General features: G+C 62.5%; 1 protein-coding gene across 1 annotated transcript in view; it reads right to left on the bottom strand.

The window, feature by feature from the left end:
• Positions 1-1,193, bottom strand: part of LOC104495923 (acetyl-CoA carboxylase 2-like) — an 18,540-nt gene that overhangs the window by 12,158 nt on the left and 5,189 nt on the right. The window contains exons 13-15 of the mRNA XM_010138972.1: positions 735-939; positions 544-657; positions 50-162 (exon numbers count right to left, since the gene is read on the bottom strand). Coding sequence (XP_010137274.1) covers positions 50-162; positions 544-657; positions 735-939 — 432 coding nt within the window. The remainder of the gene's footprint in view (positions 1-49; positions 163-543; positions 658-734; positions 940-1,193) is intronic.

Raw genomic sequence — 1,193 nt, 5'->3', positions numbered from 1 at the left:
CCAAACCCACGCATACACACCCCCTCCTCAGGGCTCATGTGCCCCCCACGTCCCCCCCACCCCCGCCCTCACCTCCAGCGCCGCCATGCGCACCACCTGGTTGGTGTGGTAGAAGAAGGTGGGGAGCACGTCGAAGATGGTGGTTTCCGAGAGGATCAGTTTCTGGGGTGGGGTGGGGAAAGCAAAATTTAGGGCAAAGATGAAGGGAGACATCCTTGCCCCACCGCAGGGTTGGGGAGGTACAATCCAGAGGGGACCTTTGATGTGGGGCTGCACCACTGGGGTGCCTTGGGACCCCCAGCCCACCCCGGGGACACCACCAGAGCGAGACGTCAGACCCCACCAAACGGGGTGAGGAGCCGGAGATGGGGCCAGGCAGCGACGGGGCGCCCCCCCTGCCCGCCGCCACACAGTGCTGGCGCTGCGGCAAGGCTTCGGCTGCTTTCTGGGCTGTTTTGGGGGTTAAGCCACTTGCAGCCAGACCTCCTCACCAAAACCTCCCAACAGCCAAATTCCCCGTGCAGGAAAATCACGATTCCCGACCTTCAGGTTCTCGGGGCAGTACTCATGCCCATACATGTCGATAGCGGAGATGAAGATGGACTCCACCTGGTTGTGCCGCAGCTCGTAGGAGGGCAGGTGAGAGGCGATGAGCACCTACGAGAGAAGAGGCGGCTGGGAGCGCGGGACCCAGGGACGGGGACAGGGAGGGGGACGGCGCGGCGCTCGCTGACCTGCCGGGCTCTCAGCGCCACTTTGGAGTGCTCAGTCTTGCTGAGCTGCGTCAGCTCCTGGAGGATGGCCACCAACTCGTCCGTCAGCGTGGGGTCGCGGCCGCACAGCTGGTCCTGCAACGCACCGTGGCTCGGCTCAGGCCCCTCGCTGCGGGGTGGCTTCATCCCTAGCCCCACATGGGCAGAGGGGACAAGAAGCAAGGTGCTAAAATGGGAAAGACGCTGGTCTTTGAACCAAGGGCAGTAACTCAACGTTACAGAGGGGAGATGAAGTCCTCCTAACACGGCAGGAACGGACACACGAATGCAAAGCCCAAACCCTGGGGATGCATGAAACAGGAACGGAAAAGCAGTTTCTGAGGTGTCTGCCTGCTTTTGAGGGGAAAGCTCAGGGCTGTGACAGCCACGTCCCATCCCACTGTGATGCGGAGCTGCTTGCACTGGCCTGTGGGCTTCTCC

This window comes from Buceros rhinoceros, unplaced genomic scaffold (genome assembly GCF_000710305.1).
Source record: "Buceros rhinoceros silvestris isolate BGI_N320 unplaced genomic scaffold, ASM71030v1 scaffold18346, whole genome shotgun sequence".
Lineage (NCBI taxonomy): Eukaryota > Metazoa > Chordata > Aves > Bucerotiformes > Bucerotidae > Buceros > Buceros rhinoceros.
This window is presented reverse-complemented; position numbering and strand designations above follow the sequence as displayed.